Below are 27,560 nucleotides of genomic sequence, written 5' to 3'. Positions count from 1 at the left end.
TTTACATCTGTTTCACTGACGGCTATCAATTTTTACACAAAAGTACAACATAGTTTCATCTTAACAGCTGTTTAAAATAAAAAAAAGAGCAAAAATCCTCCCAGGGGGGTTAATTGTCCAAACAGCAATGGCCAGGGACTCCCTCAGTGTATTCTAAGCCTGGTGGGTCACCAGGCTTTACTTGTGTCCCCACCAGGCTTAGGATTGTTTATTAAAGTTTTTAAAAAATGTTTGCATTTTATAAGACCTTATAGTTGGTGTTCAGGTATTGATCTTCCAATAGCACATAATAAAGTGATATTTTAAAATTTCCTGTCAACTTTAAACATTTTTAACTCAAAAACTCAGCAGCCTGCAGATTGCCCCGACCTCCGGGTTTAGCAGGTTTTCTGGGGGAAACACTGAACGCCTCAACCGGAACAATGATGAAGAAAGCAGATACTGAAACCCTCGGAGCATCACGCCTTCATATCAAGACATCATTAAGCTGTTAACGCCGTAAAAACAAGCCTTGGATTTCATTATCCGTCCATTAAAATGAAGTCTGAGTCAAAACAAACTCATTATGTCAAGATAATGAAATAAATGAGATGTTATTGCATAAAAATAAGCTGGAGATCTTATTTCCATGTAAGAAAGTCAAAATTTGTCATGACAAAAAAACACAAGGATAATGACATAAAACATGTATCTTCCTGCTTCATGAATTTTATTTAAATTAAGCAAAGGACTCTGAAAGTTAACCCCAAAATTTAAACTCTTCAGGGTTCTCTGCTAAACTCTCAAACGATTCTGCCTTTACGGCTCACTTGTGGGCGGCACATAAATCCAGTTCCTGATAATTAACCAGCGCCATCTGAGCAGACGCAGCGCTTTTCAACCAAGTATTGCCTTCTAATTTTAGAGAGGAAGACAATGGGGGGAAATTCAGCGGGGGGACGTCAGTGAAAACTCCACCATCTGGACATGCTTGCGTACTGGTGGGAGGGCGGTGATTTATTTTCAGCTACCTCTCAAAACGCTACGAGAGATGCCTACTGCGCGAAGATCCGCAGAGAGTGAAGGGGGGGAAACGAGAGCCGCTTCTGAGAGCAACAAATCCCAGAATTAAGAGCCATCTGAAAGGAAAGCATCGCCCAATCTGCTGACTGCATGTGGAAGAATGTGAAAAATGCTTCATATAGATGCAAAAAAAACCTTACGTCCCTCACACACTATAATCTGAGCCGTCACATGATTACTAGAGCAGCTGAGGCAGCAGATTTAACTTAATTAGTTACTAAACAAAAAAAACGGAAGGATTTCTTATGACAAACATTTTTGTAAAGTTTTCAATATTTTTAGAATCACCTAGTGTGTTTTTATATGTATTCACCCTTAAATAAAAACAAACTTCTCAAAAATGTCAGGTACAAACACACGCTAGACAATTCAGATTTTTATATCTAAACATGAACTCAAATTATTTTCTTCCCCTACTGTTAATAAGCAGTCTTTTTCCCATCACGTCCACTAGATGGCAGTATTACATTTGGCCCCGGATCCAACACGGATCACCAACACGTTCAGCATCACTTTTTATTTATTTTTTTAAAGGATTTTAGTTTTTGGAGAACACAAGATGCAATGTTGAATAACCTTGGAGAGAGGAAACGGCGAACGCCGGTTTCCGTGGCACGAATCCGAGGCGCCTGCCTCTCTGCGATCCTCACGCGGTCACACGTTCTGGACGTCATCCATCCAATTAACAGAGTCGGATAACTTTAGGACAGCGGCGGGGGGAGCAGAGACGTTCCAAGAAGCGCTAGAGCACCTGGTAATTTGAGGCATGGGGCCGATCCGAGGGCCTTTAGCAGAGCAGCGTGTGGCTCACTTTCACCCGCATGAGTCTTAATGCAAATGACGGGCAGGAAATTGTGCAGGAAAGTGGCATAATTATAAGTCATTGAAAGTCCATTGTCATTTCTGTCTGAGAGGTCTCTCTTGAAAAATCAGGAGCTGATGGAAACCTCTCCAAGCACCTGAGATAGAGCCGGAGGGGGAAAATGACTAGTCCTGAGCTGCTATTATACCATGCTATTGCAATTATATTCAGTGATTGGCAGCAGCATAAATTAGCCTCTGTCTTCTTGGTGTGGTTGGCTTTATTTTTGCTCAGGTATCTGTTTTTCACAAGCGTCTGTATTCCCTTCGGCCGCCTGTTCCCGGTGAAAACAAGACATTTATTTCGCAGTTTAGCTCTGTAATTATTCCCTTTACTACCCCAGTTTCCGCTCCGAGTGCATCCTCTTGTGGCCTCAACACCAGAGATTCATGTCTGCGGTGGGAACCGCACAGCACCAGCTGTCCTTTAAAAAAAAGAGAGAAAAAAAAACTGTTGATGTGAAATGTCTTCCTCCCCGCTCGTCCCCGATCATCAATTATTCACCAACTTCGACATTTGAACTAATTATGGAGCACCAATGGCCTATTTGAGCGGGGTCCTGTCAGATAAAAGCTGGGTCCTTCCCGACAGCGGTGGAGACGAGGAAGACGGCAGCCGCCATTAAAACGAACGGAGAACTCCGCATCCTCCTTCTCACACACTCCCACTCGTAATAACAACAGAAGAAAAAGCATGAATTGCTTCCTCACACACACCCACTCTCACGCGGACCATGCATAAACATGATGCAGGGCAGTGCCTTACACACACACATTGATGTGCGCGCCACCTGTGTGGGCTGTTTGGCCTCCTCATCCAGACCTCTCTGGTTTTAATTAGCCTGCTGCTGAAGTGTTTTCTTTTTTACATTCTCTGAAGGGTGATGATAACGGCTACAGTCGAGATGGAGGCTCTCCGCTGGTTTGTTTCATTAGGGAGAGCATAATGACCCTGCAATCACAACACCAGGAAAATACCTCCCCTAATAATTATTTTCCTCCTAATGGTTCGGTTTATACCCGACTGTGGCTTTTGTCATCACGGCGGAAAGATTTATTCATCATTTTAGTGGGAATAATCTATACATGGATTTGTTTGTTTTGTTACACACCTGAAACACAAACGCAAAAGAGGTTTCTTTGACTAGCTTTGTTATGGAAATCAAATGAACTTGCAACTTTCTTAGTTAGTAAACAAGTGACTCATTTTTACTCATTTTTAAAATTAAAGTAACAATAAAAGATGTACAATCTGTAATAACGGTCTGTGCAACAGCAACCACAAGTTTAAAAGAAAAGTATTAATTTGCTTTATTTTTTGAGCAACAATCAACCGGCATCATATGGTGCTGTTTTTCTAGCTTTCTGTATGAGCTAGCTGTGCTGCAGTGTGGTTCATTATTTGTGTAAATTGAATTCTCTAAGCAGGAGCTGTTTTGTTTTTTTTAAATATGAAGTTTCTGTCATGTAGCGTTAGCGCCCTGTACACGGAAACGAATCCGATAATTGCTGCACGTCTTCCCCAATTTTCCGTCTTCCCACTTCCTATTAAATTACCGTAAAAAAAGATTGATGGCGCCACAAAATCTAAACAAAAACCCCCCAAAAAACCCTGTTGCTATATCTGTCAGTCACCACAGGGTGGTGCTACAACCCACAGTTTTATAGCCAAATCAAAACAAACCAGCAAATTAAGCTAAATACTGATAGTTGCGTCTCAGTAAAAAAAAAATATAATCAAAAATTTAATTTATATTAGTAATTCAGTTCAGAAAGTGAACTTTAAACACAAAATAAAAAAAAAAAAATAGAGTAATTATATTATACCATGATATTGGAATTATATTCAGCGATTGGCAGGAGCATAAATTAGCCGCCATCTTCTTGGTGTGATTTTATTTAATTTAGCTCATCTATCCTTTTTTTCACAAGTGTTGGCATTCGTGTTAGCCAGCTGTTCCTGGTTAAAAACAGGACATTTATTTTGCAATTTAACTCTAATTATTCCCTCTGCTACCCCAGTTTCTGATCCAAGTGCATCCTCCTGTGGCCTCAACACCAGAAGAATGCTGACGTGACGTTTGCCTAACAGGTACTCAATGAACTACAAAAGGTTATTTCTAATCAAGCCGGCTGGTAACAGAATACTGCATATAGGCATTTTAATAAAACATTGAGTGGAAGGAAGACAGTGATAAAAGCAGAAGTGAAAGAATTGTAAATTTTATTTTGAAATCAAAGTCTGGAGAAAGAAAATTTCTGTTCCTAAGTTGCTGACATTTGCATAACTTGCTTGAAAACACAAAAACCTGATTGTATTATTCCCAGAAACGTCACTCCCAACCCCCAAGTCACCTGACAATAAGTTGTTTCCCTTGAAACTGAAGATAAAGAAGCAGAAATCCACTAAGATTAAAGCCAATGAATAAACAAAATTAGCCATTAATCACATCAGGTGAAAGAACGTATGTTGTGTTTTAATCGGAGGAAAACCTTCTCCGTTCTCGCTGGTTCTTGTTCTAGAACGTCCTGTACCGAAGGGAGCAAAGGGAGCTTTTCGGCTCATCGGGTTTCTGTGGGAAATTCGGCTGGATGTCATCGGTGTAGCAGCGAAACAAAACGTTATGGATTATGAGTGCGAGTGGGAGTGTGAGGAGGAGGATGAGTCGAGAAAGCTGAATTGGAGAGGTGGGAGTTGAAGCTTTCCAAAGCTGGATTTGGGTTGACAGAGCATGGCATTTTTTTTCCCTTCCTCCAGCAGCAGTACGCTGAAGCAGTGGGGGTGCTTTATTGATATTTTTGGGTTTTAAGATGCAATAAGAGTGATTGAGTTGTGTAACTACAGCTTGAATATAGCACTTGCATGACAATGCGGTAACGCTGAGTCAAATCTAACAGTATCGGCGCTGAGATAATGAAAAAAAAAACCTTGTTTTGCTTATGAAACATCCGTCATTTTCCATCAACATATCTCGAACGGTGAAGTTGTGTGTGCATGTGTGAGAGGCAGTGATTCACGCTTGTGTGTGTGTGCATCTGTGGGTGTAAAGCAGCTAATCCTCCATGTGTGCCTTGAGAGAAATATCCAGAAGATGCACCTGGTGCAGGATAATTCCTCCACTGTGCTCATGTCCTCTTATTACCTTTGCTTTCTGTTCGCTTCACAATAAAGCAGCCGCAGAAAACGCACGACGCAAAAATAAACAACTAATGAAGTAGATCTGCTCGCGCGGAGTTACTGTGCAACATCCTAATGCAGCATAATTAGTTGACACTATCCTGGGTTTTTATGCGAATGTTTCTGTTGTGGTTACTGAAAGCGCCGCCGTCATCATTACCTACACGAGTTACGCTTGGTGTGAAATCACCCGGACTCAGCTCATCGGAAACAATAGCCCTGAGATATGGACTTGAGGGGGAAAGAAATCCAAATTTATACACGAAAGAAAGAAAAGCGAAACTGAATACATTTGCAAGTAGAAGTAATTAAAGAGTGTCGGGCGTTTATTGGAATACTAAACAAACAAAAAGTTGAATCTGAAGGTAGGAACTTTTGAAAAAGAAAGCAAGTAATCATCCAAATAAAAGCGGTAGGGCTTGGAAGCGTCTATATAAAAAAGTGATGGTTTAGGGATGCCTGTACAGCTGCGCTTTGGATAAGGATAACTCTCCTTAATTAATAAAATCAACATTTAAAAACTGCATTTTGCATTTAAACTATGGGACACATTCGCTGTGGCATTACTAAGATAAACTTCCAGATATTTCCATCTGGCATTACATCAATTTTCACCAAGATCTTGTATCCTCACAGGACTGTGACTCGGATGTCTACTTTCTCCAAAATCTTTTATCAACATAAAAAGGTTTGGACCTCAAGGTTTGATCAGAGTTATCGATTTGCAGCTCATCTTCTCACTAACTTCTATGGTCTTGTCGTGGACTGAAAATGGTGGTTGAGATTTTGTTGATGTAAATCAAAAAAGACAATCAACGAATAGAGTCTGCTGTCAATTAAATCACTTGCTCGCAGTACCCAATCTGGTCCGACTTGTACCACTTCTGAGGTGTTCCCAAAAGACGGTGATGCTAATGGAGATGAATCCGGCCAGGACCGATTGAGGAAGAGGATGAAAAATGCTAAAAACAGAAGAAATCTGCAAGGTCTCAGTGCTTCCAAGCTAAAAATAGGACAAGGGACGGGACAAGATGGGTATTTAATCAACCAAGGGTGATGGCCGTACTGGTGCTAAAATAACTCCAACTCCAAGTTTCATCCTCCAAACTCCTAATCACCTAATCACAATTTATCAGCAGGCAAAATGGATCATCTGCCATCAGCCGCTTGCAGACGGTGAAAACCAGACCTCCTGTTTTTTCTCCCTCCAGAGTTGTAGCCTGCTCACTAATACAGCAGATAAGAATCTAGGATAACCATGTGTTCAAAAAGTCAAATTATCGGATGGTGTTGGGCTGCTATAAACACAGGCACAGTCTGGACATGGCTTTCACCCTCTCTAGCGAAGATAGACCTCCTGGGTGCGTGAACACATCCAACTGCCTGAAAGGTCTTCGCTTCTGCAGGTGCACGCGGCGGACACCTCGTTTCCTTTCATCGCAGCTGGCAGAACCTGCCCGCTATCACATCATTAAATAAGATTTATATCATCACATGGAATAATTCTGTGTGGGCCGATGGCGAATGCCGCTGCGGCCAACTTTCCCCCTTTTTCCGCACCAGCCCACTCACACGGTAACTGGCATTACTGCATATCCAGAGAAAAAGATAAGAAGGGTGGGTGTGAAGATGTCCGCGGCTCAGCGGCCAAATGCTACCCACTCAAACAGCCAAATGTGGGAGTGCTTCTCAGCACAATTTGACTGTGACACAGGTATAAACGGTGTTGAGTGAGGTGGTAGACTGATGAAAGACTGCATGCTTTTCATTCAGCTGTTTTTAGGCAATAGCGTGATGCATATGTTTGCGTAGTCTTAACAGTCAAGAGGATAAGAAGCTTCTTGGTGTATAAACAAGCCTGACTCAGGTAACAGCGAGGGAAGGGCTTACATCACACTCACAGGTTTGGCTCAAAGTGAAAGTTTAAACATAACTGTGGAATCGAATGTGTTTGCTGTTAAAAAAAGACGGCCCCTCTCTTTCCACCAAGAAAACACCCAAACGCCGAACCACTCTCCAACTTCCACCCAAACAAATCACACCTAACACATCAGACGCGAGCTACACGCGCTAAATGCCCTTTTAAAACTTACCTCAAACTTTTTTGTTCTCAAGCTATTTATTTCCTTTTGCCTTTTTAGTTTTTGAATCATGATCAAAGGGTGTTAATCATCTAGTGGCACAAATCCCAGATTTGGATCGCGTCTAAAGGCGGTTCAATTGTTGCAAAGCCTAAGAGCAAATCTGTCCACCAATAATTTACTGAAAAACACGTAAACTGTTATGAGACACCCCGCGGAGATGATTCAACAATCTGTAGGAACATCGTTAGCAGCGCCACGTTGGAGTATGACCTCAGCTCTCTCACGTTGGTGTGGAGCAAATTTTGTACATTCATCTACTTCTGTGCAATTGAACTTTCTGGGTAACTGTATTATTTCAACACCTTGATTCCTGCTTTTGTAGATTTGGTATCACTGTCCAAGCTTTAGATAACAGAAAGACGGCTTCACATTTTTTTGACCAGACTACATGTATAGACCCCAAGGGGTTTGCGCCGCTCAGGTACAAAACAGCCCAAAACAGACACAATCCTGAGTTAGCTTCCACAAAACGCTCTGCATAAGCTAAAGGCTACATAGCAACCAGCAGCTTTGCCTTTATCCCATGATCCTGGCTTACCCTTGCACATATTTATGGTTTCTGCCCTGTGGCTAGTTTCAGTAAGCGGGTCGGTGCTAAGCAGTTTTTCTTTCCTGCTCCTCATTTTAAAATGTTTACCCTTCTTTGCTTCTAGCTTAGAGGTTCTGCACTCGACCTGGATCAAGGTAATGACAGATGTGAAAGTACTCGCTAATGCTATTTATCTTTCCTGAGCTAGTCCTTAGCACACATTTAGTACCATTACCCATTTTAACCCCTTTTTTTGTTATTATTCTCTCTTCTAGAAAGAACTTCTGGCTGACAGTAATCAATGTGTATGACTTGTCTCCCTTTTCCGCTGAAGGTATCTCTAGATTTTGTGCTTCTGTTTTTCAGTCTGCTCTGGTTTTTAAAACCAAAGCCAGTTGACTTGTTCATTTCTGCTTAAAGGGAGTGGTTCCTCTCCACTGTCACCTCATGCTTGCTCAGGATTCCTGCAAAGTCAACAACTACAGTCGACAATGCTAAAATTAAACATTCACCAAATTGACATGATATTATGAACTGAGTTTGATGTCTTTATGTTGTTTCAGTTGAATTGGACTTAATGTAAACTGAATCTTGACACAAATTGCACCAGTTAATTGCTTTAAGATGAGATTTGCTGCAGACTGGCTGCAGAATGGACAGCAGATCAATTGAAAACAACCTTATATCACTTCCCACACTGATCACTACCTGTGTTTTTGCGAGTTGTGTTGATGCGCGATAACATTTGTTCCTAACTCGACATGAAAGAGCATTTAATGCTTCAAACCTGTTGCTCTTTTTTTTTATCCAGGATCATTTGGAGCTTCAAATCAATACTGACAGGAAACAAATGGAAGTTGGCTTTACAGAGTTTATACTCACACACGAATATATGATTCAAAGACTGCTCTTAAGTTATTTTCAAGAATTAAAACTATTTGACTGGAGAAAGTGGAAAAAAGGCAGCTTGAACAGATCATCCGAACAATTTTCGCCAGCTGGACCCATCCAGCTGCCTATTGATACCATCCAAGTGGAGAATGCCTTCCTTTATTTCATGCAGCCTGCCCAGATGAGCTGTCAAAGGATCTTATTGAGTGCAGGAATGTGGATCAACATACAACTTGAAAGAATCCATTCACAACGATTTCCGCTGCGCTGAGGACGACATTCTGCAAATCCCAAATCTGAGTCTATAGCCGATGCAATGACGCGAAACAAGATATCCCCCGTTGTTTCACCGCTTTGCAGCCATGTGTTCGAGTTATTATGGGATGTTGTACCAGCGGAGCAGAGGGCTGATGGAAGGCAGCAGCAATCGCCCTGTGCTTATTAGACTAGGGGCTGGCTGTGCTCATTAGGCCGACGGCAGCACGATGGGGATCTATTCTCCTGAGGTGACCAAAGGTGCTTACAAAGACCTTCCAAGTCCCAGTAATGATACCCCAGACCTGTCACTCTTGTCACAAGACTGACATGACCTTTTTCTGGCTCGTGTGCTGAAGAAGAAAAATGTCCTAATTTTACTGAATGAGGCAAAAGGAGGCGCGCCGTTTCCTCCCAAAAATTGCAAAATTGTGTCCCTCCGCTCTGCGGGCGATACAATGATGTTGATTTCCTTTTCACGAATGTCAACAAAGACCATTTTCCGTGTGCTTATCGGGGCGATTTAAGTGATTGCGATTCAGGTTTTAATCTAAGCACAACAGTCAGACCTTGTGCCATTAAGACCTATGAAATAGAGGCATGCTGAGCAGCAGCGGAGCGGCTGAATAGATGTCTGGAAGCAATCTGTGAAAGATGTCTGATCAATGGTCTCCAAATGAAATGAGAGATGAAAAGATGTCTTTTAAGGCTCATGAAAAGGGAACTTTGTTGGTGGGCGTTTTTGTTCAGCTTTTCCATTTTTAACCTCAATCATCTGAACACGGCGCACATGAAAGAGGGAAACGGTAATAGGGTCGCCCCACTGTGGCCTTTTTCCTCTGATGTCAAGTGTCCCCTGGACACTTATGTGATTGCATATAACATTTCAAAGACGGAGCTGCATGTTTAGCGAACGCGGCTCATTACTTTATCTGTGTTTTAGGTGCTTTTTATGGATGAGGCTTTGTCACAGTTTAACCGATAAAATTAAAGTTTTTATTCTGATTTTATGTGACACACCAACAAAAAAGTCTTTGCAAAAACCCTCAAGCACAATCTGATTAGTTGGAGAATGTCGACTAAAAAGTCTTAGAATGGTTAAAGTCTAGGATATTCTACATGAATGTGCTTAATCTAAACCGTTCGATGTGTTTTTGCGCCCCCTACATGGCTTGTATTAAACTGCAGCCTAGAAATAAACTGACTAGAAATGAGCAAGTGCAGGATTTATCCCGAGATTACAAATGAATCTAAAAGAAAGTTTAAAATTGTGAAAAAGTTTCAGAATGTTTGTCAGTCCTTTCAGAAAAATAATCTATTTAATAGATTTCTTGCATAAAGTGAAATATTTCATTTTGATGATTACAAACAATGAAAGGCAAAAACTCAGTGAATCAGAAAATCAGAATCAAGTGTAAGATTAATAAAAATAGATATTTTAAACAGAAATGTCAGACTTCTGAAGAGTACGTTCATTTCCATGCACTCAATACTTATCACACTTTTTTCTTCCACTCAACTTTCTACCTCTTCAAGCTCATAAGCCTTTGTGACTTCTACACAATGTTCTAGTTTTTTTTTTAAAAGACATTTAAAAATATTTTTTCTTGATATTCTAAATATTTCAGATGCAGGTTTCTAGTAGGACTTGATTGTATTTAGGGATATCAAAGGAAAAGTCAACATTTTTTTTGTAAAAGATACATGAGAACTACATAATTTTCCTTCCACTTGATTGATCAATCATAAAACTGGACAAGATGTGTATCTAGACGAGTGATGTCATTAAGTTTGTCACTGTTTTTGTTCTGGCGCAGCCCGATCTAAAGCTAAACTGTCTGCTAATGAAACAGATGAGATTACATCATTCCTAAATTGCTCTAACATTTGTAGAAAAATGTGGTCATATCCTAACCTCACGGGGGCGGAGGGCCTTTCCAAACAAAGCCTGATTGTAATGGGCCGCATGAAGCGCCAGTTTAACCCCCACACATACAAAATGAGAGAGAGCAGGAGCCAAGACGTACATTAATCCTCGCCAGATTGGGGACTTTATGAATTACGCTGAGAATCTTATCTGTTTCCCCAGATCTCCTGCTGGGTGAATTGATTGCGTTTTTTCGGTCTTAATCCACACCACGCCATGCATCTTGGGAGGCAACCGGGGAGCCATCTTGTACAAATAGAATTTAGGCTCGACAAAAGCCATCTCCAGCTGAGCAATGAGAAAGCATCCTTTCACCGCTGCACGTCCCCTCCCAACCACGCCGAGTGGCATTTGAAAATAGCAGGCAGAGGTTTTCGTGGAATTGTTGCTATTGATTTCTGTGTAACTTTTCTCCAGCCGCAGCCTCTCTTGGGAGATCATCTGTGCATATGACACTCATCAGGATGGATAAGCCCATTTCGTCAAAACGCCTTCTGTCGCGGCCGTCCTCGAGAAACAGTGCTGCGCAGCCAGAGAGGGTGTTTTAATGAGATTAATTAAATTGCTTATGAGTGATGGCCCTCCACCAATTACCTGGGCCATAATACCGTTTTCCCCAACTCAGGGCGAGCGCTATAAACGCGAGGATGCGGCAAGAAAATGATTAATCATCTCATCACCATCCCAGGAGATAATATGACAATAAAGACAAAAGCATCTCATCAGCTGTGGTTGACTAAAGCCAAGAGTTTCTTCCTAAGCCCAGATTCTTTCGTGTTATTGGTACAGTTAGGGACGCAAACAATTAATCAAATAACAAATGGTTTATTGAATTAAAATGAGTTCCAATCGATTGATGTTTAGACCTTCTTTCAGTGTTGTAGTTTGGTCACCAACCAGCAGAGGGAGCTGCAGTTCATCTTTAAGCAAAGGTAGATACAGAAATAAAGATGGCGGCGCTATGAAAGCACAGCAGGAAGGTTACACGATCCAAACAGTTTATGTGGATGAAAAATGCACTTTATGTGGTTCTGCTTTGATATACAAACACTCAACAGTGTTAACGTTTCAACCAAAACTAATTTCTAATGTCCTAAAACGACGATAAAGTCTGCATTCATACTCAGTAGTGGTGTTTATGTTACAATTTCGCACTTGGATAAGAAATGCAATTAAAATTACACTTGAATAAGTTTGTTTATGTGATAAGTCATTAAAAAACATGCAGTGCCATCATCCTACTACTTCCTGTTATCTTCTTCTTCATGGTTTGTACCAATGGTCACATCCGGTTGTAGATCATGTGACTCATGAAAGGCTAAAGAAAGTGTCTCCATTGCAATTAACCAATTTTAAAAAATGCCTCATCCTGGCATGTTTGCCGTGTTTCCATTAAGCAAATTTATTTCCTGAATTTCAAATTACATAATTATCTGGTCACTGGAAACGCAGCGAGTTACAGTTCTTGGTGTGAACTTCTCTGTTTCACATATTTTATTCTTTTCATCTTTTATTTTTTGATTAAGCAACCAAATTGATTATATTTTCTAATGATGTCTAAGTTTAATAATAATATGAGAAACCACAATCATTTTAACACAGCTGACACAAAATAATGCTAAAATATAATGTTTTTTTATTTTTAATTTAGCATATTGTGACACATTTAGCCCTTCGTCGAAGAGGTTCAACGCTCTTGATGCAAGAAAAAAATTCAGGTTTTTAAGAAAATGGCTGCTTATTAAATGATCAATAAAATCAATCAATGTCATATTAACTCATTAATAGATAACTATGGGTGTAGCCTTTTAAAACAGAATGTTATTTGAACGCCACACTGCAGAGGTGTATTTGTTTACTGTAATTAGGTTCTGCAGAGACAATGCCGTTCCCGAAAAGAGCGGCGGGGTCCAGCCTCCCCTGAGTGTCCTTTTCCCTTTCCCCTCGCCCAAGGGCACAGAGGGTCAACGGCGCAGAGGGAGCGCAGCGGAGAGCGTGGCAGCCAGGAACCAAACCACAGCGGGGCCCGGCCGCCGATTGGAGAGCCGGCGGCTTCACGCGGCGCCCCGCGCCGGCTTTTATTGGCCGTTCTCCATCACACCTGTCACACTAGATTGGGTTTGTGGAAGCGTTTCCTTTAGCTGAAAAGGCCAAAGTAGATTACAGGGGCAGGCAAGGTTGAAATGGATTACGGCTGGAATGAGGGCAAATAGAGCGGCCGGCTATCTGAATTGCAAATCAGGAAAGAGTAATGAAGGAATCCGGACAGTTTGCGGTGCGGTACAACATGTCCCAAACTCCGGAAGAAGACAGCTTTCGTCATCTCCAAGGAGACGGTGTGAGAAGAAAACCTACATTTACATTAATCGTTCCTAAATCTCTTGTAGTATCTGTAATTGAGGAATTTCCTATGGAGTTAAGTTGCAGCCCTATTAATCTATTTCTTAATTTGCTGGGGGATCCGTAGGGGCCCAATGAAGGCCCCTGGGGTCTTCTGACCTACATTCGAGAAATGATGCATCTATGAGGGGGGAAAGGCATTTCTTTTTTTCTCTCTGATGCCATGATGGGACCAAAAAAAACCTTCACTACACGCTATGTGCACAATTATTAGGCAAGTGAGTATTTCAACCAGATCATCATTTTAGGCATATTTTCTTTCTCTAACCTGGATAAACTTTAATGCTTGTTTAGGCAAAATGGGTCAAAATGTTGATTAACTTGTCAAAAATGACCAAAAGTCTCTTCGAGGGAAAAATGTGTATTTTATTTAGCTGTGTAATAATTTTACACAATAATAGTTACCCAACAATCCTGCACTGAACCCCATTGAAAACATCCTGGTTATTCCACCAAATATTGATTTCTGAACTGAGTTAAAGCATCAGTATTGTTGTTTCTAAATGAATATAAACTTGATTTCTTTGCCTTATTTGCATCTTTTTTGACCATTCCTCAGAGTCAAACTTCTTCTTTCTGTCTCCATTCCCAGATTTGTGCATCAAGACAATCCCACCCTGTAAGTTTATTGCATACGGTCCACTCTTACATCCATATGATCATTTATGTGATTTTCACATATGAGTCATTCAGCTTGACTTTCTTAAGATGGTACTTTTTTCCAGAAAGAACTTTTCTCCTGTTTCCTTTTTGTCACCAACTGTGACTTTCTAATTATATGTGCTTATTTCCGCCAGATCCGCAGCTAATTTAAGCCTTGTGACTTTTATCGCCTGTGCTGTTGCTACGAAACCCGCGGGGACGTCTCTGCAACTGTAACGCGGAGACGAAAGATATTGATTTCGGAGAAGCGAGCTGGGGTGTTGGCCTCATCCTGATTTAAAGAAAAAAAAAAACAAGAGGGAGTAATGTGTTTGAGAGCAAACATGGAAACCTCTGCGGCCCTCCGTTGGCGTTTGAGTCCGTCTTTATTACCGAGATCACCTGCGGGGGAAGCGCTTCTCCTCTGGGGTGTTTTTCCAAACGCAAACCGAAGCGCTGCTCTTTACCCAGCAGACCTTCTGGGAGGAACATGAGACGACTTCATCGGACCGGCGCCTCATTACGGGCTTCCTCTGACAAACATACGCCTCCCCTCCTCTGCCAGACCGATTTCTTTATCCACACTTTCCTCACAACTTCCCCGTCCTGCCACACACACCTTTTGGATGTAATAAAACAGCAGATCAGAGTCATTGGCTGCTGACAGGGACTGACACTGAAACCTGCTGTTGTTGGAAGGCTGCCTGGGAGATGTTCATTACTCACAAAGCTTGTCGGTTTGGACAGGAGAGGAACAACGGTCTTATTAAGTGGAGACCTGGAGCAGCCGTAGGGGAAATACGCGCACGCACACACCTACACGCACGCTTTTTTCCGAGGGAGTTTTGACGCGACGCGTGAAGTTTGGGGCTGTCAGAGGGAAACGTTAAAGTTTTCCAGGCGGTGGCGGGATTGTGCTGAGCTAGGACTCTGACACGCCTGACAGACGCGCTGTCAGGAGGAATGCGACGGCCTCGTTTTCGCAGGAGCCCGCTAATATTGATTGGAGTTTTCTGATGTCTGGCTCATTGTGTAACACTCTCATACACACACACACACACACACACATATACGAGGAGAAAAACAGATTCAATATTCCCGACATGGCTGAACCTGAAGCCTTGTTTCCATAGTAACTCGGCTCTCCCGCTCTCTAAACATAGCCTCGCGCGGCTCTACCTCTGCTCAGATCATCAAGCGTAGCTGAAGAGGATGTAGATGCGTGGACATGGATAATGTTCCTGACTTGAGGCGATGAAATGATCTCCCAGCTGAGAGTATTTACAGATGAATAAAGGAAGACAAGAATAAAAAAAAGAGAGAAAAAGAATAGAGCTATTTATTTCTCCCATCCATCATAAGAAGAATTGCAAAAGGTCCACATGTTGAGGACCAAGCAGGACACCTGGTTGTGTTTTTCTGCAGCACCGTTCCATCTCAAGCCCCTCAATTCATCTCACCTGCTTTCACTTTTTCTTACCTTTATTGTGTTTTTTTTTCTTTTTTACCAAGTTTGCAAAATCTTAAAATAGAAGCATCTCTAAACAACGCGCTCCACTTCAGCCTGGAGCGAAAGAGAAAAAGGGGGTCGTCATAAATCAAACCCAACGCGCTCGTGACGGTTCGGGGACGAGAGGGAAGTTGGCTGAATTTGCATTTGAAGCAAGTCGTCACCATTCTTTTTTCTTTTTTAACCTGTTAGATAAATCTCTTTCAGAGCATGTTCTGATGTAATGAGGGCTAGCGGAGACGGGGAGCGGAGGGGTGATGTCATCGGGAAGTGATTCATCCAGATATGTCAGAACGCCGGTGCCGTATTAAAGTACGATTTTGTTACTTTACAGTCAACCTTCAGCAGTTTGTTGGGATTTTATTTGAAAGATCAACACAAACTTGAGCTGGGCGGCTTTTGAAGATGTGATTTTAGGAAAATCTGGATATTTTTTTTGCACCACCCAAGGCCGCCATCTTGTTTTCCAGCTTCTATATATTTGGACCTTGAATTCAGGCCAATTCTACAATAAAATATTAGGTAGGCCCAGTAAAAGATTTTTAATAAGGACGAAATATTAAGAGAATAAAGTAGTAACTTTATGCGAACTCCAACATGAAAAATAAAAAATTACAAAGAGGAATGTTGAGCATCTTGTGAAGACTTTGTAAAGTTTTACAAATAGGCATCAGCATCAAATCATTATCAGTACTGGACTGAGAAATGATTGTCTATTTCAAACTGAGATGCTCAGATCAGATTCTCGCAATTTTAAGACTTTTTTCTGCTAATATTCTGACTATATTCTCGTAATTAAATAAAAATTCTCATAGACCGGCCCCAATAATCCATCACAAAAGGAATGACTTACATACAAGCCTCTTTTTTTATATATTTTCTGTCATTTGTAACTTATTTTTTAGAAAAGAAAAAGAGAGAAAAGAAAATTGGATCTGGTATGAAAAAAGTCGTAGATTTTATTTTTAAACCATATCAATTCACTCTAACGGAAAACAGTGCAAAAATTGTGCAAAGGAAAATGAGACATAATTTTTAGAGGAATCCCGATCCAATGTCGATATCGGAAATCAGTGTAATATCAGCAAAAAAACAAGAATCTTATTTTATCGGCTTGGATGTAAATTCTCTGATAGAAACAACAATTCACACTATGAAATAACAAAAGTATAATTGGTATCTAACAATACAATACCGATACTGCAATATTGGTATCGTATTGGCAGTAAAAAAGTTGTAAATTTTAATAATGAACTCGTATTTCACCCCTTGAATCTAATTCACCTGAATAAACAATAAATCAAAGCTTTTCATTGGTCTGTCATAAAATCCTAATAAAATAGACTGAAGTTTGTAAAAAGTGAAAAAGCTCAAGGGGATTTTTCTTCACACATCCTCAACCAGTTACTGTAAATCAAAATAATTTCCAACCTAAACCTACTTTAATCAACTGTGAAGGCGTTTTATTTCCTGATGAAGAACCTGCTGATGTCTGACGCAACCTTGGAGGCAGCGGCGCTCTTCTTCATCTGGCTGCGTTCTCTGGCTTGCTGAGCCGTCCGCTGTGGAGAGAGAGAGAGAAAAAAGAAGCAGCATGATGTAAGAGTTTAAACCTGCAGTCGGGATGGGGGGGATCAATATTTCGGGCATGTTTAGATTGAAGTGTCTGCAGCGCTGGCATGAACAGCGGAGAAGATCCCCTTATCAGGAGGCCCAGTGCTCCACATCAGTTCATGGTCGTCTACATGCGAGGCTCTCTCCTTCCAATCTGACACCCACTCTGACTAAAACGCTTCCTGGCGTGAAAGCGGAGCGCATTTCGGGCGACAATGCAAGCCGTGTTTTTATTTTGAAACCAGTCGAGTCGCCTCTCTTCGAGAGAAGTACATTTTCTGCGATTATGGAAAATTGAGTGAAGGGAAAATGCGAGGCAGCCCCGCTTCAACAAGTGCTATCCATCAATGTGTCATGCGGCCACATCATGTGACGCTATTATAGGGAGTATATAGCTTTGAGGGGGGATAATGTGACTTTTGATCAATGTGTTTGACCACGGATTGCATTACTGACACCGTATGTGATCCTCAACATGAGCGATGAGAGCGTCTTCTGAGGGGAGCTTTATCCACTGAGAGCCTTAAATGTCAAACAAATTGCTTTTGCCCCTTAAGGCCCTCTGGCTTTAAAAGCCACTGCTGATGCGTCGTGTGAACGTACGGCTTTGTGGCAGGCGGTGCAGAGCGTCTGCAGGTTGTCCATGGAGCACTGTCCTCCTCCTCTGTACACCGGCCGGATGTGGTCCACCTGCCAAAAGTCTCCCTCCACCGGCGCGCGGATCATCTCGTTGAGCTGCGGACGCAACCAGAAGGCGACGGTGTGAGCGCAACGCCACATTTTTCCTCAAAACCATCCATTTGCACTGTTTTTTTAACCTGCTTCATCAAGATTTTGTGAGAAAGATCAACATAAAGTGGTGCAGAATTTTCAATAATTTCATTAAACTCGGATCCAGAACCGCACAGCATTCTGGGGGATGTATGCTTGAGAAGCAGCTGATATTTATATGTATAAATATCACTATCTGTCCTGATATTGAATAAAATTCTACATAATTCTATGCTTTGTACTCTGATTCAAAAAAACTAATCAATAATTATTGATATCGACCAAAAAGAAAACCTTAATACGATTTTCAGCCCTACTGGTGAAAAAGCAGAAAAACAGTGCACAGTTTGTGAAATTTATAAAAATAAAAGTCGAAAAGTGAGACATAAATTTGAGCATCGGCAAATCTTAATATTCAGACTCGAAATGGATTTTGGACTGAACTTTGACTAGGCCATCAGAGTCTGCATTCTAACCATTTTAAAGTTATTGCTAGCATCTTTTTACATTACAACTCCACCACTGACTGCTGTGTTCCTTGGTCTTCATGATGCTGTTTTTCTCTCCAAAAATGCATAATTTCCCTTCTACTTTACAACTTTACTTTGTGTTGGTTTATCATAGAAAATCCCCCAAAATGGGAGAAAAAAATCTAATGTGTGCATACGCTTTCAAGCTACTGTTCACAAATGACTCAACAAATCTCTGCACTGCAGAGATGCTTGTTTGTGGAACGTTTCTCAATGCAATAAGACAGAAAAGAACAGATAACAAGAGAAAATTGCAGAAAAACTTCTCCTTATTAGCGCTTCAAAGGTTGACATAAATGCAAGGATGTGAGACCGGCTCCTTAAAACAATATCTCCGCTGAATCACTGAGAGTTAACTTCAAACCCGGCATTATCCATCATCATCGGATGCCCCAGGTACAGCCATATAAATCACCTGAGTGACCTATATAATGGGCAGCTGTAGGGAACCTTCATCATGGAGAACTCGCAAGTCCATCTGATGAAGTAGGCAGAAATTAGGTTAAAAATACCGCCGGGAATTCTGCGCTGTGGTAAGATACATAACTCCTTAAATTACTTAACTTTCTCCCTTCTTTTTAACTTTTCAAGTTAGCAAGACAGTGGTCTAAAACACAAAAGAAAAACTTACTTAATCATTTAACTCGGGAGACGTTTACAAACTCTGGAGATGTGCTATTTTCACATCTTCCATTACAGATGCAAATTTAATCCCAGGGAGGAAACACCTTTCTGCTCCCTCGTGGGGCATAAAGCAGAAAGAAACAGACGCACATGAGCTCAAGCCAGTTGAGAATGGCTAATTAAGGTGAAGAGCAGGAAAAAAAGCAACGCAAGATTATTTTTTTACACACTTTGAGGAAACTTTGTCGTGAAGAAGTGGGGTAGCTTTCAGCTACCTTTTGCAATCGAGTGGCATTTATAGCAGATAGTGTGTTTATGTGGGCCAAACTGGTCCGCTTCAATCTTCTGGAAACATCCAGAGGAATTAAATCTCAAGGCCACCAAAGGGCTAGCATTGGTAGCACAGCTGCAATTATTTCACTGCCAAGTTTACTAGTGTTTCTGCTGCTGCATCCAAACTATTTCCTCACGAATAAATCGCTAGAAAAAAACCCAAAAGCATCACAAAACACAACAAGTCTAACATGACTTAGAAATATCAGATTTATTCATTCAGATGTTGAAGTGTTAGGTTGTGTAGTTCACTTGCTGCCCAGAATATGTTGATTTTTAGGATAGAAAACATAGAAGAAATAAAAACAAGTAAAGAAACAAACGATGATGACGGAGAACCAGAGGAAAAGAGGCGTTTTGAGCAGCAAAAATCTATTTTCCCGCTTTGAGAAGTACTCTGCCGACATTAAGGCAGCGAGGTGGAATTGATCCCAGCAGATTTAAAGAATAGGCCTTTTCAGACGGGCAGAGTTCACCTCACACACACACACGCACCCACGCACACACACACGTTTTAGTCAATTAAACCTGCTATCTTGCCAACAACGTGCACCTTCCTGCACCCGACCCTGCTGTTGCACACTTTCAAACACGCCAAGACTTAGCTCAAATGCACCTGAAGGCTTTAACATATCCTGAAAACACACTCTCAGAGTAGAAAAAAAAAAGAAAGAGCGACCCCAAAGACATGCATACACATGTACACACACCTGGGAACAAACACACACACCAGAACCCCTGGTATGAACCAAAGAATGAGCCTATAATCTCAAGGCTTCTCCACCACTGCGGCGTCTTATCATGTGGCCGAGTTTGTTTCCTCTAAAGCTCAGAGCATCGATCGGCGCTGATGCTGATGCCGGCGGCACTGGGAAGATGTGGGGTATCTATCTGTGTGTGTGTGTGTGTGCGTGTGTGTGTGTGGTGGGGGGCTGGCTTTGCAGGATAACAGCCAACCAAATCAAACAGGCTTACTGGTCGGGGCCTGGCACTAGGAGAAAAAAAAATAAATCAATGTGCCCAGCAATCCATTTACTGGGAGCTGGCCCCTCGGAGTGCAGCTCAACCTGCACTATTGTGTGTTTGTGTGTGTATCTGCGTAGGTGGGACGGATGGACAGAATGGGAGGCGAATTCAGTTTCTGAACTCACACAAACACCAATAAAATAAAAATTTTAAAAAAGCCTCCCCCCTTTTTTTTTATAAGAAAATAAATATAGCTCACATTTAAAGTCTCCTGTTAGGCATGGAGATGTTTGAGAAAAACATTTTCTTAAATGTTAAATACAGTAAAATTTTTGCTTAGCATTTATCACTGAAAAATAAGATGGTATAATTAACCTGCTCAAGTATAGATTCGATTTTTATTAACAGTTATCACATTTTAGCAAATCAAATACTTTACTGCTTAACAATTTGCAGGTAGGATTGACAATTATGGAGCTACAACACCTAAACCCCCCCCAACATGATTTAGCTTGACACTGCTAGCATGCTAACATGCTAACACACTCAAGCGAGACTAAATATGTATGTGAACTTTTCTCCCTCCTTTGTGACAGATGGTTCTTAGGAAAACCAGGCTTGTATCACTGTTTGTTAAATGTACAGTTAGTGAATTGCCGAACAATTCACAGCAGAAAACAAAACGAACCCAATGACATATTTCTGTCCAGCTAGCATGCTAACATGCTAAAGGAAGATTATTTTTTTGAAATCATGTTTTTAATACTATCAAAACAGTTCAAATGTTTCTAAATAAATAAAATTTTCAAAGAATGTCATAAAAGTGTTACTACCTCTTGCTATTAGGCTAGCTTGTACATAAAAAATGCACTGCAGGACTTACCTTTTGTCTGCATTAATAACGTCATGGCAGGTCGGTAGCAGCCATTTTAAAAAATGTTTTATTCCTTGTTGAACTTAAAAACCGTACCTACTTTTCTATAAATCCTTTTTGAACACGTTTGTCCACACAGGCTCCAAATTTCAAATGAAATAAAGCTAAAATACGTCCTAAGCATTGCTAAAGCAGCGCTAAGCTAACATGCTACCCAGAACAAAAGTAAACTGTGTTTTCTTTAATGAACAGAAACAGGTTTCGTAAGATGAAATATTTTTGTTGAATGTTTCAGCTTACTGACCTGTTTAAGTGGCAGCTGGGCCAGCCATGTGTTCTCCAGTATCTCCTTCCGCTTGGAGGCTGGTGCATCACGGACCTTCAGGAACAGCTCATGAGCTTTGAGGCCACAGTGTTGACAAATGCCTTGCTCTGCCTCCAGGACGCAGGAACGCATGAACGTCTGGCTGGACCGCAATTGGAATTCCTCCTGGCATCTGGAAGGAAAACATCACCGAAATGTCTGGACTGGAACTCTAGCATTGCTGTAGCTGTGATCGTGCAGGAGAAACCAAATCGAAACACGTCATTGATCTGTTTTCACTGTAATTTCTGTAAACGCTGGTAATCTTGTACCTGTGGCTGCAGAATCGAGTATCCCAAGCTCCACCTGTGGTAGGACAGGCCTGCTGGCAGGAGAGGCACAGAGGGACACCCTGACTGTCCACAGCCTGCAGGTAGCTGGGCTCTGAAGATGGCTGCTCATCTTCTGCTTTGCAAGACTCCTGGTCCAGTCTGCAGAGTTCAAGGAGAAGAAAGATGTACTTCAAAACAGAGCTTTATTACATAAAGATTAGAAAATCACCAAGAAACCGGCTTTTACACCAGACTCAGCAGCACTCTTCAGTGTAGAAGCTATTAGTGTGGGCAGAAGATTCAATGTTAGCAAATTTCCAGTACCAGAAATTTAAAACAAAACTAGATTTTAACAAAGATATGTTCACTCTGCTTATTCAAGCTGCATAGATTAAAGAAGGGATGACAATAATTTTGGTATGATTGAGAAAATTGTTTTTTTTATATATATACATATCTATATAAGTTGAAATAATTGTTTTGTTATTTATAGGTCCTAAAGATAAATTGAAATTAGATAAAATTGATATTGACACGTCAGATTACTTCTATTTTAAATTATGTAAATAATTTACATAATTATTTATACACTGAAGCATCTAAATGTGAGATAATGGAGAAGTAACCAAACTATTAAACGCATCAGAAAACATATGAGATGCTTTTACTGAAAAGCAAAACACTGTGTGCAATCTAATCTTTTTATTAAGATGACTGCTGCAGCAGCACACAAAGTGAAGCCACCTTACACCAGTCTTCTAAATTCCTGCTTTTTCAGCATCAGTAGAGCAGTGAAAACAATTCAATACACATTTTCATCCAATACAAATGAAATCAAAGCATTTCTGCAAACACAGACTTGGGGTGGCATATAGCTGCAGTCTGTGAAATACCTTCAGACTGTTTATATTCATGAAGCTGATGTATCATCAGCAACAATCCGAGTGTGTGTGTGTGTGTGTGTGTGTGTGTGTGGGGGTGTGTGTGTGTGTGTGTATGCGTGTGTGTGTGTGTGTGTATGCGTGTGTGTGTGCATGCTTGTCCTTTTGGCAGGGGACAGCAAATCTGGGTATTTGCCATGTTTTCCCAGCAGGGTGCTAGAGCCACATTGGAGCGGACAGATGGACTGAATTCTCTTTCCCCGTGGTTTACAATTCAGATAGACAGAGACGGGAACAAAGAGCCAGAAAGACACAGCACTACAGAGGGAAATGCAATCATTGAAATAGAGAAGAAAACCTTCTAAAAAAAGGAACCTTGCTGCTTCAAAGTTGTGAAGATACCAAAAAATTGGAAGCACCAAGAGACGAACCCAGTGCCAGTACAGTAAAGTGGATGAAAGGGATACAGAAATAGACTATTTACTGGTGTCCCCAATCTGAAGCCGGTCAAGAAAACCTTGGAAAACTTCAATTTTAACTGAAAGGGGCAACAAAACCCGAATTCTTAGCAATGTGTTTTATATTTAGCTTAATTTAAATTCATGCCTGTACGTGGAGAATGTGCGCCGCAGAGCAGCATGGGGCAACTCTCTGTAAATTCATTCTTTAAACCTCGGAAATCACACAACATGCCTTCAGCAAACGGCGCACAGCATGCTAATGTTTACCACCTCAGCTCGTCTCTGATGCTCTGTAGCAAAAGGAAACCAGAGAGAGTAGGGCAGGTCCAGCTGTCAATGAAAAGGCATTTTAATTTATTTGTTGCTTCCTGTGGACACACCGGTGATGCAGAGTTGAAATAATTAAGAGGAAATTACAGGTTTTATTCACCGGAATTAATGAACAAATGTATGAGAAATGTAAACAAATTATGTTAATAAAACTGAATAAATGAATAAGTACTGAATAACAGTACAGTAGGCTTAGATTGGGATCTGGCAGCCACAACGAGACTGATGCAAATTCTGCTGGAGAAGGAGATTTAGTGCTACTGCAGGCAGGAGAACGCTGTCAAAAACAGGCAGAACTTCTCTTTCCACAAACAAGTGAGACTCAAACTTAGACGAATCTCACTTGAGCTGCAATATATATATTGTGGATTTTTCTGCAGTCTCACTTAGACGGAAAAAAAAATCAAAGTATTTTACCTCTGTATTGCATTTTTTTCTGAAAAACATAAACTTGCTGCGAATTACTTTCTCTCATTTGTTAAATGTAACAGGTTTTTTTTCTGAATTTTTGAAGGCGACATGCATTATCTCTCTACGGTTTATCCATTTAAAGCCTGAGAAGAATATTCAGATTTTTAAAACCTGGACTGTTAAACATGAACATTTTTCTCAGCTACAATAACAGAAACAATAGAGATTACTTTCCCTGACTTTTGCATCTTTTACAAAGAATGCGTACGAAAGCAAAGAACCAAAACCAGCAGCATAACGTGATTTGAAATGCTCTCATTTCAACACCGTCACTTCCTTGATTGACACAGTGATGCTAGCTTGAGCCCTGCATTTTCACACTCTTGAGCTTTGTTGACGAAGTTAAAGCTGTATGTTGAGCTAAAGCACTAATCCTAAATAGCGCCCCTCAGGCACACCATGAACTCTCTCTGTGTGGAGCAGCAGTTGTTGTGAATGCTGTGTATTTGTGTGAGAGATGGAGTATTTGCTTTAGGTTTCCATAGAAATATTGCCTCCTGGGGTGAGCTGGTTGCTGCATCTAAATGGGTGGATTGTATTATGGGCTATATTTACTGTACTAACACACTCGGCAGGCCTTTGCGCCTCTGCCACGCGGATCTCCATGGAGACGACTGAGGGGGAGAAAAGGAAAACAGTCTGAATCCCGAAGTGGAAACCATATAAGACAATCCACCTTTATGTGCAAACCATAATAAAGATCAGATATATTAGCCGATCAACTTATAACACGTCATCCCTGCAAGTGCTGAATAAATCTTGTCAAAATTACAGTATGGAAGATGCTGTTTAAGATTTTAAGGAGCCTTATCCCACGCAAAATATCCACCCACATTTAACCAACCTCGCTGCAGCAGGCGGTGTTTGTGGATTGCCAGATCTCCTCTTTGTGAAGAAGTTTTCCTTGGTGACCACACGGACGCCGCCTCCTTCTTCCCGGGCTTTGCTGAGGGAAGCCTTGGCCACCTCTTCTCTGCTCAGATACCTGGAAATAGTGGATTTGCAGGTGTTACATAACTATGGCGGCTTATTAGGGCCAAAGTAGATACCAAAAAAAGGAGTAGCAGTAAATTTCAGCCAACAAACCCTAGAAAAGGCTTAGAAATTTCTGAGCGAGAAATTATTAAAAATTGCAAGAAAAAAACTCAGAAATGTTGATATTAATCTTAGATATTTTCTAGCAAAGATGTGGTAATTTCTGTGCACTAAATGTTGTAAATCTGCAAGATTCTTTTCTTTTGTTTAATTTTGAGAATTTGGAAATTTCTGAGATCTAAAAGTCAACTTTTGAAACTTGGAAAAATGTTCCAAAATTTCGACTTCACACGCTCAAAAAATTTCCAAATATTTTCTAGAAAATATCTGAGGTTAAACTCAAAATTTCTGCCTCTTTTTCTAGCAAATTCAAAATTTTTGGAGCTCAAAAATTTCCAAATAGAAAAAAAAGTGGAAATTTCTGAGTTTCAAAACTTGAAAATTTGCAATTAATTTCATATATTTAATTTAATAAAAAAACAAAACAAAACAAAAAAAATCTTAGAAATTTTCTGAGCTCGTAAAGTCTGACTTTTAGAGTCAAATATTTCTGAGATTAATCTCAAAATTCTTGAGTTTTTTTCTCACAAATATTTTACTTTGGGGGAGAGAAATTTCCATCTTTTTTCTAGAAATGGTCTGACATTAATCTAAAAATTTCTAAATTTTTTCTCACAAATATATATTTTCTACCTACAATGTCCCTGTACATAACAGGTTGATGATGACAGCTGTTTCAGAAGCATTGGGGAGTAGTTGCAGTAAAATGAACACCTAAACCGTCTCTGGCCAGCAATAGCTCTAGTTACATATGATTGGACATTTTAGTCATCCTCTCTGGTCTGCAATAATTTAGCAACAAATGCCACATAAGAGGTAAAACTCAAAATCATTACCTCAGAGGGACCAAACTGTGCTTAAATGCTCAGATTTTCCATTCTATTTCTTATTTCCTATTCCATCTGAGCACATATATTCTGTTTGTCTTCTTCCCTTGCGAATCCCATTACTATTGCTGCTGCTGAAATCTAATTTCCCCACAGGAATCGTCAATCATCTAATCTAATCCCTCTCTCCCTACACGGGTTCTCATGGCCCCTGTAATACAGATGCCAGGCATGAAAGCTGAAATTGCCCACAACTTTACACGCCAATCTGGCAGAATTAAAATGACCCCGGCGTGTCAGAGTTGAGACAAAATACCGCGGCAGAAAAAAGGCGCAGAGATGTTTGCTCTGGACAGGAGAAAATTGTAGTGGTCTTTAGAGAAAAGTGACCAATCAAAAATATCCAGAACAAACATTAGGGGTCTCCACAGAGGGATGATACAACCCCTCGAACGGTCTCCACAGAGCAATTATCCGTCCTCTCTTCTATGAGCTCTGCAGAAGCTCAGCGGCGCGCTATTTCTGCTCCTTCTGCAGGCAAGTACAAATACAATGACAAAATACTCTTTTGTTTCACCACCTACGTACTAAAACTGTTGTGTCAAAGCCTTTGTCTGGCCACAACATGTTGACACTTTGAAAAGAAAAACTACCTACTTCTCTCTAAATATTATAAAAATGCATTTACTAAGATATCAATCTTAGAAGATGGTATGTCTTTTTGTAGTAACATATTTGTTAGGTTAATATCAGCTATATTCCACCAGAACTGATTAATTTCTCATTTGGTTATCAATATTATTCCTACTATTATTTATATATATATATATATATATATATATATATATATATATATATATATATATATATATATATATATATATATATATATTGACAATTTCTATGGCTTTATGTTCGTTGTTCTGTTTATAACCTCTGAAACAAACTTTATGTTATGCTTAGCTATAGAGAAAAAGGGCTCTATAAATCAAAATTGGTGAATTTTAAAGTCCGATTTAATTTAGCAGGTGTTTATTCTATATTTTTACACACATCAGTGTACGAACATACCAGTAAATAAATACCACATATGTTTTAACTGTAATTAATCACTGTTATAGTGCTTTTCATGATAAAATCATCAGTCACCAGTTATGAAACCAGAAATAAACATTACATTAAATATGTTGATCAATATTTCACTTACTACTAATCAAAGGCTACTCTAAAGTTTTCTGGTTTTCTGGAGGTTAATGCCAGATTTATGGCGGATAGAAGCTGAATGCTGCTTCTCCATGTTTGGTTCTGGTTTTGTGGATGCATAGCAGAACCAGAACCATGTTATGTTATTTTAGCAAAAGCAGGAACATGTGCTACTTTTCTGTTTAAAAAAAAAAAAATCACAATCACACCCAGTATACATCATCAGGGTTTCTCCCAGTGTTTCATAAGCCTGGCGGGTCACCAGGCTTTACTTGTGCCCCTCCAGGCTTAGCATTGCTTATTTATTTAAATCTTTTTTAAATGTTTGCATTTTTTAAGCATTTATAGTTGGTGTTCAGGTGTAAATCTTCCAGCCTTTCAATCATAATTATCAAATGATATTTGACATTTTTTAACTCAAAAACACAACGAACTGCTGGATGAACGACTGCCCTAGCGCCCAACCACCGGGCTATCTCTTATTGTGAGACTTTCATACTGGTTTATGCTAAGTGGGAGGCAAATAGGTAATAGAAACTCTTTAC

The 27,560-nt window shown here is 40.4% G+C and overlaps 1 protein-coding gene across 1 annotated transcript in view; it reads right to left on the bottom strand.

Moving 5' to 3' along the window:
• Positions 1-16,333: 16,333 nt before the first annotated feature.
• Positions 16,334-27,560, bottom strand: part of zranb3 (zinc finger, RAN-binding domain containing 3) — a 77,649-nt gene continuing 66,422 nt past the window's right edge. The window contains exons 18-22 of the mRNA XM_088013461.1: positions 24,735-24,875; positions 21,748-21,906; positions 21,416-21,608; positions 17,617-17,748; positions 16,334-16,961 (exon numbers count right to left, since the gene is read on the bottom strand). Of these exons, the coding sequence (XP_087869587.1) occupies positions 16,863-16,961; positions 17,617-17,748; positions 21,416-21,608; positions 21,748-21,906; positions 24,735-24,875 (724 nt within the window). The 3' untranslated portion in view covers positions 16,334-16,862. The remainder of the gene's footprint in view (positions 16,962-17,616; positions 17,749-21,415; positions 21,609-21,747; positions 21,907-24,734; positions 24,876-27,560) is intronic.

This window comes from Poecilia mexicana, unplaced genomic scaffold, assembly GCF_051168715.1.
Source record: "Poecilia mexicana isolate PSO_F unplaced genomic scaffold, ASM5116871v1 scaffold_2, whole genome shotgun sequence".
Lineage (NCBI taxonomy): Eukaryota > Metazoa > Chordata > Actinopteri > Cyprinodontiformes > Poeciliidae > Poecilia > Poecilia mexicana.
This window is presented reverse-complemented; position numbering and strand designations above follow the sequence as displayed.